At 40.2% G+C, this 15,530-nt stretch overlaps 1 protein-coding gene across 1 annotated transcript in view; it reads left to right on the top strand.

The window, feature by feature from the left end:
• The window catches only part of KIAA2012 (KIAA2012 ortholog), a 161,313-nt gene that overhangs the window by 93,947 nt on the left and 51,836 nt on the right, over positions 1–15,530 (top strand). Inside the window, exon 13 of the mRNA XM_027873801.1 lies at positions 5,019–5,090. Coding sequence (XP_027729602.1) covers positions 5,019–5,090 — 72 coding nt within the window. The remainder of the gene's footprint in view (positions 1–5,018; positions 5,091–15,530) is intronic.

Raw genomic sequence — 15,530 nt, 5'->3', positions numbered from 1 at the left:
AAATTCCAAGTTATAAAAGATGAGAAGGTAGATGGGGAGGTAAAAATTGGAAAGGTTTCCCAGTGCATACCTTCTCATCTTACCTCCAAAAACATCTGATTTAGGTCAGGGAGGTAATTAGCTAGGTAAAAATTAGAAAGGAACATATAAGGATGGGATTTATTTAACAAGATAACTCTAAAAGTTTATGTAGCATTTATACTAGCTTTTAACTAAATTGTGTTGTTTAAAACAAGATAAACCTCAAGATACCTTCTAGCTCTAAAATATAAGATCTGTAATCTTCCCTGGCATGTGGGTCCTCATATACCCTATTAGAGTAAACATTAGTCCTTATATTGGTTAGAAGAAATCTCCTTTTAAATGTCAGTAATATCTTCCCATGTGCTATTCAAATATGCTTTAACAAATTTGTTCGTGGATCCTCATGGGGTTGTTGATTTGTTTGTTTTTTTAATTGAAGAAATAGATTTATATGTGTTTTTAAAGGAGAAACATGAAAACAGTTTACATATGGACAACAAACACATATATGGAAAATAAAAACTTTCAGTTAAACGCTGTTTAAACTGTTAAATAGTTATCCTTCTGTTAAACACTCATCTATCATTCCCATAATCCTTTATAATTCATTCAACGAATCATACCAACAAACTGAACTCTGATGCCATTCTCAGGTGAAAAACACATCTTGATTGAATCAATCAGTCGGAGGTACGGACAAGGTCAGACACTTCTTTTGCACCAATCAATCAGTAACATTTCAACTAGATGTGAAAGGAGGTCTGTCTGGATTGGTCGAGGGACTTGGTCTGCTCTGTGAGGCATGTACAATACCAGTGAGTTAGTTTGGAATCAGACATTCAAGGATCTGGTGGGTTTATGGTCGAAGTCTCCAGGCAGACCCCTAAGAAGGAATAGCTTTGGAGAAGGAGTGGGCAAGAGGAAGGAGAAGATCCTTGGCCTCAGCCTTGGTCTCCTCCCTCTCCTTTACAAGAGAAGGACCTTGTGAACTTGTGAGGCTAAAAGAGCTTTGATCTTATCAGCATCCCAATCCTAGCAGTATTACTGGAATGGCTGATGAAGTATTGGGAACCAAGGAGAGGGTAGACCCACTGAGGAAAGGTAGCTTGGAGACTCTACAAAGACCCCAGCAGAGAAGCTACATCAAGGCTGATGGGTGGGGAGAGAATTCATGAGTGCCTTAAGCAAAGGCCTTCTAACAACCAGAAACTATGAGTTCTTCTTAGCAACTCACTAAGCTTGAGCCCACTTTCCCCAGACTTTACATGTACTTGTGGAATGATGTCAGACTTTGGAGAATTGCTTTATACCAACTACGCCATGATGGTAAATATCTATTGTATTATTGTTGCTGTTTGTCCTTTGCTATCAAAGAGGACCGTGACATCAGGAAGATGATGCCATGACTTGCAAATGAAGTGGATTTAAGTGAGGGAGGGCTGTGCAAAGTCACCAGCCTCACGTTCTCCTCCAGAGCCGAAGCCATCTGGGTCTAGACAGATGGACGACTGGAGATGGCCCTGCATGCTGGAGAAGACATTGGCCTTTTTAAGCTAAGGCTACTCCTAGGTCTCAGTTTGACTCAGGCAACACCCATTCAGTGATTAAGGCTATAATTTTTACATAAAAATACATAGTATAGTGGATAGAGCGCTGGGCTTAAAGTCTAGAGACACGGCATTTGATCTCACCTGAGATACTCAAAAGTCGTGTGAACAGGGACAAGCCATCCGATTTCTCAAAACCTTAGTTTCTCCACCTGTAAAATTGGAATAATAAAACCTGTACTAGCTACCTCATACCTACTTTGTGAGGAAAGCACTTCACTAACTTTAAAGTATTACAGAAATGTAAAGTGTTATTATTATGCTACTTTTCAAAGAAAATTAACATCATAGCATTCTTCCCAGTTTCTATTTTGTCTTTCTTTTTTACAGTATCTCTAAAGGTCTACATTTTCCTCCTATCTCTATATCCCTTTGCTGCATTCTTCCATCCCATATACATACACACCTTTAACCATCATCTATGGGTTAGGCACTAGAGAAGAATTACCATCATCAGTTATAAGCCAATGGGTCATACAAACTCTATATATAGTTTTTTGGTCCATACCTATGACTTCATAATTGGAGAAAACTGCCAATAAAGAAATTCCTACCAAAGACACTTTATACTCTTCTAGGCGTTGGCTGGGGTATTGAGAGGCTAAATGACTTACCCAGGATTATATAGCTAGGATGTGTCTTAGGCAGAACTTGAACCCAGGCCTTGCTGATCCTAAGGTCAACTCTTATCTATTCTCTGTTACGACATTCTGCCTCTCATCCCCATCTTTATAAATATTATTTAATGCCTTCAAAAGGATCTCTTCTCATCTTTTTTAAAGAAGTTGTAGCACTTGGGATAGCTAGGTAGCCCAGTGAATAGAGTACCAGACCTGGAGTCAGAAAGACTTCCCGAGTTCAAATCTGGCCTCAGACACTTGCTAGCTGTGTGACCCTGGCCAAGTCATTAACCCTGTTTGCTTCAGTTTCCTCATCTATAAAATGATCTGGAGAAGGAAATGGCAAACCACTCCAGGATATATGCCAAGAAAACACCACATCAGGTCACAGAGAGTCAGACACAACTGAAATGAGTCCACAACAACAACATAACAACAACAAGAAGCATTTGAAAAGGTATCAGCAGAATAGTTAATTGACATGAAGTATTAAAGAGAAGTACTATATGGTTAGGGATTTTTATTTATGAAAAAATTTATGGATCTAGTCATCTAGGGGAGATTTTGCCACATTTTCCCCAGCTGTTCCAGCCCAGAGAAAGGACAGAGGGATAGTTGCAGTCGTGGGAGCTATTCATGACATTCCTTCCTCACCCTCCAGCCTATACTGCTGTTGCCTTCGAGAGAAGTGGAAAATTTTCTCCCCATTCCGAATATCTGACTTAAAACATTCTATCTTATGATTCATGCATGATGTTTGACGGGGTGGAAAATGAGAATCCTATGTCTAATTCCAGTTAGGACCCACTCTACTCACTTGATCTGGAAAAGGGGAGGTACTCATCTCAAAATGAGAACCTAACCCAATATATGGTGGAGATGACAAGAAACTGGATAGGAATCTGTCCTGAAAACTTTCCATCTCTAGCCACATTTCAAAACAAATGGGTGTGGGCATTCATTAAAAGAAAGGATGGTGGTTTGTGGAGGCCTAACAATTTCTAATTCATTGCTAATTCTTAAAAACAACACAAAATGTCATGGGTTGAGGAGGGGGAGAGAAAGAATTTATGACTCAATGGGGAGACATCTGAAAGATAGTCTCTTAGAAAATATAGGAATGATCAAATACACACCCATTGTGATCTCATAGCGTATGAATGTTTGTGGCCCCTGCAATGACCTGAGAAGTTGACATATTGGCCAGGAAAATCAACTTTTCCCTCTTGAATTAAGAGAACAGTGCTGTGGCTAAGACTGGCCTCTGGTTGTTAATGCAAGCTTCCCATAAATCTCTGCTTCTTCCCTATCCTCCCTCCCTAGCCAAGCCCACCTGAGGCTGACCATTATGTATAGCTTTTACCCTTGGAATACAATTGTTATCATACATGTGGTAACCTGAAGGCTGTATGATTCAGTGGACAGAAAAAGGGATTTGGAGTCATAAGACCTGGGTTCAAATCCCAGCTCTCCTGCTTACTACCCGGCAAGTCACTTAAACTCCCTGGGCCTCAGTTTCCTCATCTATAAAATGAAGAGATTGGATATAGTGACCTCTAATGACCCTTCCAACTCTAATCTATGAGCCTTTGAAAAGTGATGGCATTTTTTACGTGGGTAGAAATGGGTAACAACATGGCCTTAGAGATGAGATACAGTCTACCTGGCTACAAACATGATTCAGTTCCTGATTTGAGGTGAGTTGGTGGGCTACTTTGGCCCTCTGTGAAATGGAGATAACATTCCTAAGTTGCTTTGAATAACAATATAATAAAAATAATGACAATTGGTATTTATGTAGCACTTCACCCACATTATTTCCTCTGATCCTCACAACCCCATGAAGTAGGTAGATATGAGAATCACCAATTTACAGATGAAGAAATTGAGACTCAAAGAGATTAAGTGATTTGTCCATGATCATTCAGCTAGTAAACATAGAGATTAGATGTCAGAGCTTTTCCTAGGTCAGATTCAATGCTCTTTCCACTATATATCCACATGCCATATTTTGTGGACTAACATGGGAAAACAACTAAAGATGATTAAGTACAAAGTGTTATGTAGGTCTTGACTAATTATAGTGGACCTTCATGGGACTCCCCTATCCTATCCTTGCCCCCTCAATAAGCTAACTTTTTATTGATGTTTTATTTAAATGTTTTATGGATGACATTTGTTTTTTATAGCATAGTCCCTTCCAGTTATACTTCCCTCACCTCAACACAATGAGCAGTAACTCATTGTAACTAACCCTTAAAACAGACCACTAAGCATAGCTAACCAACACAGCAAATCTTTCTGGCACTTTGCACCTACAATTCTCCACATCTCTAGGGGTGCTATTCATCATCTGTTCTCTGTGGTCAAGATTAGTCATTACATACCAACTGAGACTTCACAATGACCCTTTTTGCTACAGAGTCAAAGTCACTGGTCATTTTGGATGGCTACTGTGATACCAAGAGGATCTCATTAGAAGGCAGCCTAACGTATAAGATGATTCCATAGGTCTGAATCCCTGTCTACCTTCCCTTCCCCCTCCCTACCTCCCCCACCCAGCCTCCATGGAAAGCAGCATAGCCAAGTTCAACTTTCTGTTTCATGTTTCAGGTTCTTATATGCCTTCAGTGGTTAAAATGTGCACACTACCATTTGCATTTCAATGATGAAAATTGCTTTCTATAAATATTTGGGGATGTAGACTAGCTCTTGTCCTGCTCTATATCATTTCTCTGAAAGTCAGGCGCTCTGTTTCTCTTCCCAGGGAGCCCCTCAGTCCTTGGAGGCAGCTGTGCTGAAGACAGGGGAGTCTCAAAGTTTTATAAATAAAGAGCTGGTATGTTCAAACAGGAAAGAATTTTACATGAGTGAACAGTACATTGACATTATGCCGTTACTGAAGGTGATCTCACACTGAGAATACTAGGGGTTTTATATCCACACATACAGGAATTTCAGTTACTACATTCCTGTACTGAATCAAAACAGCTTCAGAAGCCCTCAGATCTCCTGTTTTATCAGAAAGAACACACACAAAAAAACCAGGCAGTTTATAGCACATCAAGAAAAGATGAATTAGGCTGGTAATCAGCATCACCTGTTGGGTACAGATCAAGGAAATGTCTGGATTTGTCTGGTAGAGGACAAGGAAGTGGAAAATCATAAACCACTTCCTAAGAAGGGGGCACTGGATGATCTTAACAATAGCTAAAATAATTCTTAATATTTTATAGCCCTCTCTTGAAATGGATGGCTTTCCTGATATAGGGAGGGTTAGAGAGCAAAGTAACAAAATGATGGGCACTAAATAGTAATAATAATAATAATAGCTAACCTTTATACAAAGGTTTGCAAAAAGCTTTATATGTATGTGTGTGTGTCCACACACACACACACACACACACACACACATATGAAATCTTTGATCCTCCCAGCCACCCTGTGAGATAGATGCTATTGTTATTACCCTTTTACAACTGAAGAAACTGAGGCAGGCAGTGGGTCATACAGCTGATAAGTTCCTGAGGCAGGATTCAAACTCAGGTCTTTCTGACTCCACATCCAGCACTCTATCCACTATACCACGTATCTACCCTATTTGCCTCAGTTTCCTCATCTGTAAAATAAGCTAGAGAAGGAAATGGCAAACCACTCCATTACCTCTGCAAGGAAAACCCTAAATGGAGTCATGAAGAGTCAGACTCTGTGCCACACAGAAATGGACCTGGAAATCAGAGGATCCAGTCCAGTTCTGGTGATAATGATGGTTGGACCAGGTGAGATCTACTGCTCCGTCATTTCTCTCAGAATCATAGAATCATAGATTTAAAGCTAGAAGCTTTAGCCAGGCTAGGCTTCTGACATTTCAAGTTCCCTGGAATAGAATCAGTGAGGACACACACCTTTTAAATGTCTTGAAGATGGTGCTAGCTAGTGATTCAGGCTAAAACAACCTATAGAGGAGCTTGGCTCATTGTTCTGCATAGTCAACTGACCAAATGCCTCTGGTTTACTCCTGAACGGCTCCAAAATGTATGGCCTAGAGTTGTTCAGTAAATAATACATGTGAGTGTAACGAGTAATACTTAAGAAGATTTTTCTCTCATGACCTTGTTTTGTTGCAGGTAAAACGAAGGATAATGACACTTTCCTTTTTGGTAGAGCTTTGGATTCTAACCAGGTATCAGAAAACACCCCAAGTGGAAATGTTTTATTACTAGTAACATAGTGAAGGCATAGCACAGAAAGCACTAGACCAGGGGTGGAGAATCTGTGGCCTCGAGGACCTCTAGGTCCTCAAGTGCAGCCCTTTGACAGAATCCAAACTTCACAGAACAAATCCCCTTAATAAATGGGCATTTTTTTGTAAATCTTGGACTCAGTCAAAAGGCTGTATCCAAGGATCTAGAAAGCCATGTGTGTCCTCAAGGCCACAGGTTTCCCTACTCCTACACTAGACTGTCAGACAATCTGGGTTCTAGTTTGTTCTCTGCCACTAATTTTAACTTTATTAATATTATTTTTTTTCAGTCATGTCCACTTCTTCATGACCTTGTGGACCATACTGTCCATGGCAAAGATAGGTGAATGGTTTGCCATTTCCTTCTCTAATTCATTTTGCAGATGAAGAAAATGAGGCAAACAGGGTTAAGTGACTTGCCCAGGGTCACATAGCTATTAAGTGTCTGAGACTGGATTTGAACTCAGGTCTTCCTGACTCTAGGCCCAGAGCTCTATCCACTGAGCCACCTAGCTGCCTCCTTTATTAATATTAATTTAACTTTATTAATGAGTCAGTTAACAGGCATTTATTAAGAGCCTCCTATGTTTCAGGCACTATGCTAAGCACTAAAGACCCAAAGAAAACCACAGTCCCTACTGTATTTGAGGACATCACAGTTTAACAGGGGATTTGATCTGTAAACAATTACGTACAAACATGCTATCTACAGGGTAAACTGGGGAGAATCAACACAGGGAAGACACGAGCATTCAGGGGAACTGGGAAAGGCTTCTTGTAGAAAGGGGGATTTTAGCTGGGACCTGAAGGAAGTCAAAGAAGTCAGGAGATAAGGAGGGAGAGAATTCCAGGCATAGGGGACAGTGAACATGCCCAGGAGTAGAAGGGGGACAGTCATGGTGGCCAGTGCCACCAGATTGAACAGTAAACGAGGGAGATAAAGTATTAAAAGACTGGAAAGGTAGGAAGAAGTCAAGTCATGAAGAATGTTAACAATCAAACAAAAGATGTTCTATTTGACAGCAAAGATAAAAAAGGACCGATGGGGTTTATTGAATGAGAAGGTGACATGGTCAGACCTGCCTTTTAGGAAGATGAATATGACATCTGAATGGAGGATGGACTGGAGAGGAAAGAAACCAACCAGCAAGCTATTTCAACCATGTAGGTATGAGATGAGGGCCTGGACCAGGCAACGCCACAAGAGGGAAATTGTACAAGAGATGTTACAAAGGCAGAAACAACCAACGGGACTGGGCAACAAATGAAATACAACGGAATTTTGGAAGGGAGCACTAGCACCTAGGGGTTGAGGAAGGCAATGCTTGAGCTGAGCATTGAAGGAAAATAGAGCTTCGAAGACAGGGAGGTCAGAAAGGAGAACGCTTCCTGTCTGTGCAAAGGCACAGAAATGAGAGAAGGGATGTCATGTGTGAGGAATAAGCAAATAGGCCAATTTGGACTGGAATGTAGAATATGTGAAAGGGATTGATATGTAATAAATCCAGCAAGGTATTCTAGAGCTGTGAAAAGCTTTATAAACCATACAGAGGGAATTATATTTTCTCCCAGAGACACTGGAAAAGAGTCAGGAGAGTTTTTTCTGAATGATGGAGTGACAGGGTCAGATCTGTGTTTTTGGATTATCCCTTTGGCTTCTGTGCGGAGAATGGATTAGAAAGTTTGAATCAAGGCATCAACCAGGTAGGGGACTACAGTAATTCAGGCAAGAGGTGACAAGGCCCTGAACAAGGGTGGTTATGGTATAAGTCCAGAGAAGGAAAAAGATATCTGGTTGTGAGATTTGTCATAGAATTAGAAAGGGCAAGCCTTGGCAAGGGATGGAAACCATGCAGTGAAGGAGAGTGAGGAAGTTAAGGATGTCTCTGAGATTTCAAAGCTGGGTGTTCCCTCCTTTGTAAAATAACGAGTGTTGAAATAGATGATCTTTGAGTCAAAAGACCAGAGTTCAAATCCTGGCTCCATCACTATAGGAAACTGTAAAAGTTCTTCATTCTCCCTGGTCCTCAGCTCCTTCCTCGGTAAAATGAAGTTTGTTCCAGATCTAAATCTATGATCTTACTGGCCTGAGGAAATTCTCTGAATTCTAGAACTTCAGTGAAATTCTTCCTCCTTACCTAGGTGACAGCTCTGTCTCTCTTTTGATATTTGCAGTATCCTAGTTGGTGCTCAGAGTAGTGAGATATTCTATGTTTGTTGTTATTCACTTGTTTCAGTCAAGTCCGACTGTCCCTGACCCCATTTAGGGTTTTCTTGGTAGAAATACTGGAGTGGTTTGCCATTTCCTTCTCCAGCTCATTTTACAGATGAGGAAACTGAAGCAAACAGGGTTAAGTGACTTGCCTAGAGTCACACAGCTATAAGTATCTGAGGCCAGCTTTGAACTCAGGTCTTCCTGATTCCAGGCCCAGCACTCTACCTACTGTGCCACCTAGCTGCCCACATATATTATTATACAGCCAATCATAATATCTAATTAATCATACCCAGTTAATCAAAATCCCAATTTCATAGATGAGAAAGCCATAGCTTGGAGAAAGTAACTCACAGTCACACCTAGTGTCAGAAATTAAATTTAAATCAGTCAACAAGCATTTATTAAGTACTTGCTCTGTTCTAGACTAATTCTCAAGGATTTCAAAATAAGCTCTGTACAGATGAAAATACTTGATGTGTATAAATTTTCTGTGTTTTCATTTATTCACTCAATTTAGTTGAACAAACATTAAGTGCCTAATGTATGCAAATCACATTCCTCCAAAAACGTTTATTAAAAACCCATTAGGCATGGGGCAATTATAATAATAACTGTCACATATGTGCTTCAAGGTTTAGAAAGCCCTTGACATGCATGATGTCATTTGAGCTTCACAACGGCCATTGGGATAAGTGGGGATATTATTATCCCCATTATACAGATGAGAAAACTGAGGCTTAGAGAGATTCAGTGATTTGCCTGGGGTCACACAGTCAGCAGATTCTAAGGCAGCACTTGAACCAGGTCTTCCTGATTCTACATCTAGTACTCTGCCCGCTTCACTCTCAGTAGGATATCATCATACCCATTTTATAATGAACAAATTTTAGGCTCAGAAATTGTTATTTATCAAAGGTCCTACCATCCATCAGTGATGGAGCAGCCCACAGGTCTCTTGATCCACAGCCTAATTCTTTGTCTAGTAAATCACCCCTTCTTTTTGGAATGTTTAGTATTAATTCCTTTCCCTCAAAAAATACCTACTGTTTTCCTCAGTCGGAATTCCGGAACCCTTAGATGACTAGGTGGCGCAATAGGTAAGAGCACTGGACTTGGAGTCAGGAAGACCTGAGTTCAAATTTTACCTCAAATACCAAATAGCTCTAAGACCTTGGATAAGTCATTTAACCTCTCCCATCCTCAGTTTCCTCATCTGTAAAATGGAGATGATAATAATAGCACTCACAGGGCTGCTGTGAAGATCAAAGGAGACACATGTACAAGACTTTTTAAACCCCCTGAAGCCCCCTATAAATGCCAGCTATTACTAGGTGAAGCCCTAAATAACTGCTAACAATTAAAAGCTGCTTTAATGTTATATAAAAGGGATTTATAGATATTATTTGATTGGATCTTCACACCAAATCCATGAAGTAGGCACTATGGGTAGTATTATTATCCCCATTTTAGAGATGAGGAAACTAGCTCATAGAAGGTTAAAAGATTTGCTTGTAGTCACATCTAGTATCAGAAGTAAGGCTTAAACCTGGTTTTCTCTTGATTTCTAGCCTATGGCTCTTCTCACTACACTGTCCTGCCCAGAGACCAAAGAAAATCTCATGTCAGGGTTGTAATCGAAATCAGGAATGGGCTTGAACTTCCCCAGAAAGCTTTAGACTTAGAGGCTGTACTAAGTACTTAACTACTTAAAGTACTAATTACTTAAAGTTCTTAAAGTAACTTATCAAAAACAACAGCTAATGTAAAAATAAATATCTAAGGTACATATCAAAAATGCTCCAAGCCTCATTTGATGTGTTAAAAAAATTAGCTTTCATTTTCTAAGGAAGCTTAACCAAGGTAAATCAATAGTCCCAAAGATAAAACCAAAAAAAAGCCTACAAACCACCTCTACTAGTGGACTGTTGGTATCCTAGAGGAGCGACAAAGATGGCAACCAAGAGCAGCACCCATTCAGAACACAAACTTATTTGCAAAAATCTCCCGGAGGAGGATAGTGAAGGATTATGAGCAATGTTGCTTCATTGAATAGTAGAGAGAAAAAACCAAGTTTACAGAAATTTTCATGGAGTTCCAACAAAATCAGATTATTTTAAGGGCATTTAAAGAAGAAACTAGAAAAAGGACAAAGAACAATAAAAAAAAATGTAAAGTATCTGCAAATGTCTATAGAACAAACTCTTTTCTCCATAAATGGACATTGAGTGTCCTCATCATAATCTCTGATATGCTTTCCAACAAAATAGAAATGGCATTCAAGAAAACAAAAAAAAAAAAATTCAAGAAATGGCATTCATCAAAAAGATGGGAAGTCTAACTGAATCAAACCAAGTACCCAGAAAGGAGGTCTGTGATGGAAGTAACATTGTTTTGAGAGTGTTTGGGGTGGGGGGCACAGCCAAGATGGCAGAGTAAAAGCAGTGACTTGCTTGAGCTCTCCCCCAAACCTCTCCAAATACCTGTAAAAAATGGCTCTAAACAAATTCTAGAGCAGCAGAACCCACAAAAAGACAGCGAAACAAATTTCCAGCCCAAGACAACCTGGATGGTTGATTAGAAAGGTCTACTGCGACAGGTTGGGAGTGGAACACAATGCGTAGGCACACAGGCAAAGACCAGGCCTCAGCCAACCTGGAGCAGGTGTCAAGGGACTGAATCACGGGAAGTTTCCGGACTTCTCAACCCACAAATGCCAAAGACAACTTAGAAGGTCAATAGGAAAGGTCTATGACCTCGGTTAAAAAGAAGCTTAGTGTCAGCCCTAGTCCCAGCACAGCCCCAGGGCGGCAGCTGCTTCCAGAAATCTCGGCCCACAGACAGAGGGGGAATCAAGTGACTGATCAGAGGGGGATTGCCGGGATCTCTTTGCTGGTGCTGAGGCAGGAATCTTTTGCTTTGCTCGTTCTTGGATCTGGGTCACAGTTCTGGTTGGTGGTCCTGGGGCAAGGAGGAGTACTGGCATGGTAGAACTTGTAATGGCAGTGGAGAGGGAATCCTCCTCACAGTTCCAAGGCAGAAAAGAGTGCTTGTTGTCACTCATAGACCAGACCACAGGCCAGGAAAGGAGTAATCATCTCACCCTTGATCATGCAACCTTGGAAGCACTGAAAATTTACAGGTTCCTAAGAAGTATCTCTGAAAACATCTGCACAGAACCTCCAAAGCTTGGAACAGTATATTCTCCACACTGGAAGCAGACCCCTACCTTAGCAAAGTGTAAAAGTCAAGTAATTGGCTGGGAACGTGAGCAAACTGAGGGGAAAAAGTCAGACCATAGAATCTTTCTTTGGTGACAAAGAAGATCAAAACATACAACCAGAAGAAGACAACAAAGTCAAAGCTCCTACATCCAAAGCCTCCAAGAAAAAAACATGAATCAGTCTCAGGCCATGGAAGAGCTCAAAAAGGATTTTGAGAAGCAAGTAAGAGAAGTAGAGGAAAAACTGGGAAGAGAAATGAGAGTGATGAAAGAAAATCATGAAAAACAAGTCAACAGGTTGCTAAAGGAGACCCCAAAAAATACTGAAGAAAGTAACACCTTAAAAAATGACCTCAAAAATGAACTCAAATGGCAAAAGAGGTCCAAAAAGCCAATGAGGAGAAGAATGCCTTCAAAAGCAGAATTGACCAAATGGAAAAGGAGGTCCAAAAGCTCACTGAAGAAAATACTTCCTTAAAAATTAGAATGGAGAGTATTGAGGGATTGGTTCTCAAGATATCTGAAAGAAAGGTGGTTTTAGTCAAAAAGGTGACCAAGAAAACATTAATAACTACCACTCTGTGATAGAAGCAGTAGATATTTTATGTAGGATGGGTTAGTTTCCCTTTAAGGGAGAATGGATACCATTCTCAGGATTATGATTGGTTTTATTTTCCTGCTACCTGAGGCATAAAAGGCCCAGACCATGAGAAGTTGTTTTCAGAGGTGCCAAGGAGAAAGCCTTTCTCCCTTAGCATGACCAATGCTTGAGTTAGCATTTTGTCTGTATTACTATATTTTTAAACTTAGAAATTGTGTCCTCTGTTATTAGTTTCATATTTATTGCATTTTATAGTTCATAGACAGATCATTTTATTCTAATTCCAAGCCTGAATCACTGTACTAGTGAGGTAGGCCTGGCCCAGAATATTTGGCTTCTTAGGTAGGGATTGTTTGAAATGCCTTCATGATTAATTTTTTAAATGGGTAAAGGGTGGTGTGAAAGAAACAGAGCCTTGGGTGATTGGATTGCCAGATATAAGCTGCTGGTATACCATGGCCAAAGTTTGGTTCAAAGTACATATAGGATCCTTCTCTATGGGATAAGGAGGAAGCACTCATTACCCTATAGAGTTAAAGTAATGGATGTTAAAGGAGCTTAATGCTTGGGCTTTCCACTGGCTCTTACTACATAACAGACCCACTTCCTTTCCCAAGGAAACATTTCTCTGGCATCTTCTGTTTCATTTATAGGGAAATTAACAAGATTTGTGTAATTCAGTTCTCCCAATATTATATAAAATCGTTGACTACTAAACACAGATCTCACATTTAGAGTACTAACAGTTAAGTTCATGTTTATAGATGGAATCATATGGTTCTTAGCATGATACCAGGGGTGTTTGGGCCTGTTCAGCACGCAGCTGTCAATCAAATACTTATCCCACTTGTCATGCATAACATCCAACACCAGAGGGCTCTCTGGGACATCTGCTAAATCCTATTGTGTTCTCAGAAAGCGGGCTGCCTACTTCCCATCAGTTCCACCCCTTGGTGGGCCAGAACCCTTTTCTCTCATTGGTCTAGAGGTTAGTGTGAATTATGCAACCGGATCAATAGCTCACAGGCCCTGTTCTAGGAAAACACATCTCTTTATCCCTTACTCTATTGTCCTAATTAATTTACCTCTAATTCAAGGACGTAAGCATTTAAGTAAAAGTATTAATTTTATGAAACAGACATAGTTGTTATTGTTCAGTCGTGTCCAGCTCTTCCTGACCCATTTGGGGTTTTCTTGGCAAAGGTACTAGAGTGGTTTGCCATTTCCTTCTGCAGCTCATTTACAGATGAAGAACTGAGACAAACAGAGCTAAGTGACTTGCCCGGGGTCATACAATTAGTAAGTGTCTGAGGCCAGATTTGAACTCAGGAAAATGAGTCTTCCTGACTTCAGGCCTGGCTCTCTATTCACTGCATCACCAAACTGCCCTTAATAGACCTAGGCATACATTCTATTCAATTCCTAGACCCAGCCACTCTCAAAACTAGGAAACCCATCAAGACAGAAGTTAATATTTCTCTCTCTCCCACCTCCCAGACTAGGATGAGAGCTAACTCAGAAATTCAGTTCTTCATTGTTGGGAAATGAGTAAAAGGGTTTCTTGCAAGGGTCTTTAAGGCCCACAAAGAGATATATCAATCCATTTTGTACCTTCCTTTATTTAATTGGTTGCCATGAACAAATGGCCAACTAGTTGGAAAAGAGCTTCTCTGAATTTAAATAGGCTGATCCTGAGAAAACAGATTTCACACCCCTCCTACCTGTCAAAAATTAGGAAAGGCTAAGAGAAGAGAAGCCTGGAATGGTTAAAATAACTGGCATTTATATATCATTTAAGTTTTCAAAACTATTTACATACCTAATACTGACCTGACTATTTCAAGGTAGCATTGTGAGGATTAAGTAAGGTAATCGTTGTAAAAGTTATTTGAGAAGTATAAATCATTATGCAGATGTAAGATATTAAAATAAAAATTTTATCAGAATCTATGAGAAGTTAAAGTTTTCTAGCTTTATATTTCCAGTCTTTTCCAGTTTTCTAGAAGAATCTGATATTGACTCAGTCTGCCTCTTTTCTCAATGGAAGCAGCCACTATCATGACACACTATTGTTCCATCTTCCTTGTCCGTAATGGGAGGAAAGACCTGAAAATAAAACTCAGTTTGTTGAGGAAGGCTTTAACCTTAAAGGCTCTGCTCCAACAAGGAGTTTTCTACACACATGTTAAGATCATACATGATTCCTTATGTAGGGAGAGCATTGATGTAGTACCAGCTCTACTCTGTCCTTCCAGTCTTGCTAAATGAAGATCCAGGGTAATTTGCATGGCCCTGGGACTGGCAGTCAGGGTCATAATGGTAGAGGAGTGGAATTTTCTCACCCTAGCCCAAAGAGCAGGTAAGCCTAGAGGAGTGATTGCTAAGGCAGATACACGTGAACTCAAAAGACCAATTTGACCTAAAGGCCTTTAGTGGTTTTTTAGATATGGCTATTGGTTTGGAGGTTATGGGCTACAAGCAAAATAAATAGAACGACCATTGCTTTTCTGAGGAGAGGATACTTAATATCCGTAAAACATGATCCATAATAATGGAGCACCATTAAATGGTAGGAGCTAAGCAGAGGATCAACAGACAGTAACAAAGGGAAGAAAATAGCCCAGCAGATGATGCTAGCAGCTAACACATCAGAGGAGAAAGCAGTTCACAACTAGACAGGGAAAGCATCCCAGCAGATGCCATCAGTAATGGTAGCTTCAGAGGCAGAAAAGCACTGTCCAACTGGATTCACAATCTGCAGAGTATGAAGTGGTATGGCTATACGTACTCTTTCCATACGTTCCCTCTCCTGCTAATGGTATGAGAATGGTCAGAGTGTGTTAGTTGGTCAAACATTTATGATATGCCTACTGTATACCAGGCATTGTGATGAATACTGGGGATATAAAGAAAGGCAAAATACAACCCCTGACCTCAAAGAGTTCACAATCTAGGATTATCCTCATCATTGATCTTTCTGCTCTGTTTAGCCAAATT

Source organism: Vombatus ursinus, unplaced genomic scaffold (genome assembly GCF_900497805.2).
Source record: "Vombatus ursinus unplaced genomic scaffold, bare-nosed wombat genome assembly UNPS02014802.1, whole genome shotgun sequence".
NCBI classification, from domain to species: Eukaryota; Metazoa; Chordata; class Mammalia; order Diprotodontia; family Vombatidae; genus Vombatus; species Vombatus ursinus.
The sequence above is the reverse complement of the archived record's forward strand: the minus strand, read 5'-3'. Positions and strand labels throughout refer to the sequence as shown.